Genomic DNA, 3,095 nt, shown 5'->3' with positions numbered 1-3,095 from the left:
TGCGCAAAGCTGGCAGCTGTACCTTTAAACACACACCCACACATATTTCTATTGATTTCAGAGGAAGGGAGAGGGAGAGAGAGAGATAGAAACATCAATGATGAGAGAGAATCATGGATCGGCTGCCTCCTGCACACCCCACCCTGGGAATCGAACGCACAACCTGGGCCTGTGCCCTGACCGGGAATCAAACTGTGACCTCCTGGTTCATAGGTCAATGCTCAACCCCTGAGCCGCGCTGGCCGGGCTGAGCTGTACTTTTTTTATATGTACGGGTATATTTTTATTGATTTCAGAGAGGAAGGGTGAGGGAGAGAGAACCATCAGTGAGAGTGAGCTGTCCCGTTTAAAGGTGGTGGCGGGTGACGTCAGAGCCGCCACATCAGTGTTGAATGATCAGCAGGAAGCCAGGGCCTGGGCGCCTGTGGGAGGCGGGCGGTCGGTCAGGAGCAGGGCAGTGAGGGGGCCGGAGAGTGGGCGCTTCCCGCTGGTCTCACTGTCACAGACGAGGTGCTCATGGCCGCCCCCCTGAGGATCGCGGACATGACCTCGGGGCTCATCGGGGGAGAGGACGGCCGCGTCTACGTCTACAACGGCAGGCGCACCTTCTCCGGCGACATGACGGGCAAATGCAAGTCCTGGACGTCCCCGTGTCCAGAGGAGAAGGTAGGGTTCTCGGGCAGAGCGCAGCCCGGGTCCCAGGCGGCTCTGCGGCCTTGCGGGGTCGCGTCCGCCCTGGCACGCACCGTCTTTACTGGTCAGGACACGGCCCTCGGCTGCGTTTTGAGGCCCAGCCGCCTCGTTCTTGCCCCAAAGCTCGCTGCTGGGTGGACCTGGCGCCCCGTGAGCCCTGGCCCCCCTGCCGCTGCCTGGCTCCGCCCACTGCGCCCGCTTCCCCCCTGCGTCCTGGTCCCCCGCCTCATTTCTTGGGCCTACAGCTCCTGGCCATACCTATTTTCCAATTTAAAAGTTATTTTTTAACTTGAAAAAGTTAATGAAAGTTTATTGTAAAAATTTACACAAAATGGTACAAAGAAAAATGAAAGACCGTCTATCTCGAATTCCACTCTGCAGAGATAAGGCCTGCGAACCTTCTAGGATTTTTCCCTAGAACTTGATGATATAGCGAATCCACATCAAAGCTACTGGGTCGGCGTCAGGCCCCTTTATGTGGAGAAAGGAGAGCAGGGAGGCTCCCGGCACCTGCGGGGAGCCCAGAGCAGATGGGAGCACAGCCCTCCCCCGCCGGCCACACTGTGCGCATCTCCCCCCCCCTCCCCCTCCCCACTACGTGCATCTCCCCCGCTGGCCACACTGTGCTCCTCGCCACACACAGCGCTGCCCTGTGTTTGCTTTACCTGCCAACGTGCAACACGTTCCAGTGCCTCCCCAGCGTCTCATTTATGTTTAGCGGTTGTTGTGTATTTTATCTGTAGGCGAGCCGTAGTTCATTTAGCCACGTTGTATGTAATATTCACATATAGACACTTTTACGCACGTATTTTTCTTTTTTAAGTATATTTTTATTGATTTCAGAGAGGGAGGGAGAGGGAGAGAGAGAGAGAAACATCAATGAAGAGAGAGAATCATGGATCGGCTGCCTCCTGCACACCCCCCCTGGGGATGGAGCCCGAAACCTGGGCATCTGCCCTGACCGGGGATCAAACCGTGCCCTCCTGGTTCATCGGTCACGCCAGCTGGGCCACATGTGTTTTTTCTGGCCTGAATTCCTCTAAGTGGAATTCCTGGTGTCGGAGAGCGTGCACATTTTAAGGCTCCTGCAGAACGGGGAGGCGGAGCTCAGGGAGAACTGGCTGAAACCCCACGTGAATGTAGGAACTGAGTCTCCCTCCCTCACCGTGTCTTTCAGGCCCAGCACGTCCTGATTTCCCCGGAAGTAAGTACCCCGGGAGTGAGGGGAGCTGCGGAGGCCCTGCCCCTCCTGGGAGCTGGTCCGCGGGGGGCGCGTCCCCCAGGGCCTGTCACCGCTCTCTCCGCAGGCGAGCTCGCGGTTCGGGAGCGGCCTGGTCACCGTGCGGTCCAAGGACAAGGTGGGGCCAGGGCTGGGCTCCGGCATGCTGTCCCTGGGCTGGGGTTTGGGGGTGGCCTCATTCAGACGGGATTGTGTTTTTACTTGGGAAAGAGAGGAACACCCCTCACCACACACACACCCCGTGGGAGAGCTCCCTGAGGACAATGGGGCTCACAGCTCTGTCCCTTCGGTGCCCGGGGAGCGCGGGGCTGAGGACAGGGAGCCGGAACCAGGGCGAGGCCCCACCTGAGCTGTTTCTGCTGCCTCTGGTGGGCTGGGATGGCGTGGGTGAGGGGCGGGCCCTCTGGTGGGCTGGGACGGGCACGGGCGTGGGTGAGGGGCGGGCTCTCTGGGCCCCAGGCGGGCAAGGCAGCCGAGGTCCCGGCCCATGTCTCCGGGTCCTCTGACGACTAACGCTGTCTCCCCAGAACCAAGTGGTCGTGGCCGCAGAAAGGAGCTCTCTGGGAGCCCGACTGGCCGGGGCGCTTCACGTCTACAGCCTGGACTCAGACTGGAGCCCTGCCCGTGTGCCCGCCGCCCCCGCGGACACCGGGAGGACCTGCTGGAAGGAGGTGAGGCTCCCGGGAGTGGAGACACACGCAGCCAAACTGTCTGGAAACGAAACAGCGCGTCCGACTGCACCACAAGCTTGCGGCATCGTGGGCACCGGCCGCTCTCCTGCCTAAGTTAACCCCTCAGACAGCACGTGGTCACCGGCGCGCGGGAAACTAACACCCGCGGCCGACGGATTAAATGCTCACGGCGAGATTCTGAACGGAAATACCGTCTAGAGTTCTAGTCTCATTAACACACATCTGAACTTACAAGTTTAACTCAAAATTACCTTTATTTCAAGATCTCAGAACACATTCCCATATATTGGCAGTTGTTGGTTCACATGTTTGTTGGAATGTTTGTCTTGCGCAGTTTTCTTCAGTGCTGAGGGGCGGGAGAGCTGGGGCTTACAGACCGCCCTGATGGTAAAGGTGGGAAGCGGGCTTGCCCATTAGACCCCCTCCACGGGGTCGCACAAGGAAAAGCCAGAACTAAACTGGGATTTAAG

The 3,095-nt window shown here is 58.9% G+C and overlaps 1 protein-coding gene across 1 annotated transcript; it reads left to right on the top strand.

Moving 5' to 3' along the window:
- Positions 1-220: 220 nt before the first annotated feature.
- Positions 221-2,926, top strand: GPLD1 (glycosylphosphatidylinositol specific phospholipase D1). Its single transcript, XM_006106470.3, has 4 exons — positions 221-666; positions 1,871-1,897; positions 2,001-2,051; positions 2,461-2,926. The coding sequence occupies exons 1-4, from the start codon at positions 517-519 to the stop codon at positions 2,716-2,718; spliced, it is 486 nt and encodes a 161-aa protein (XP_006106532.1). The 5' UTR covers positions 221-516; the 3' UTR covers positions 2,719-2,926.
- Positions 2,927-3,095: the final 169 nt, after the last annotated feature.

Source organism: Myotis lucifugus, unplaced genomic scaffold, assembly GCF_000147115.1.
Source record: "Myotis lucifugus unplaced genomic scaffold, Myoluc2.0 scaffold_832, whole genome shotgun sequence".
Taxonomy (NCBI): domain Eukaryota; kingdom Metazoa; phylum Chordata; class Mammalia; order Chiroptera; family Vespertilionidae; genus Myotis; species Myotis lucifugus.
This window is presented reverse-complemented; position numbering and strand designations above follow the sequence as displayed.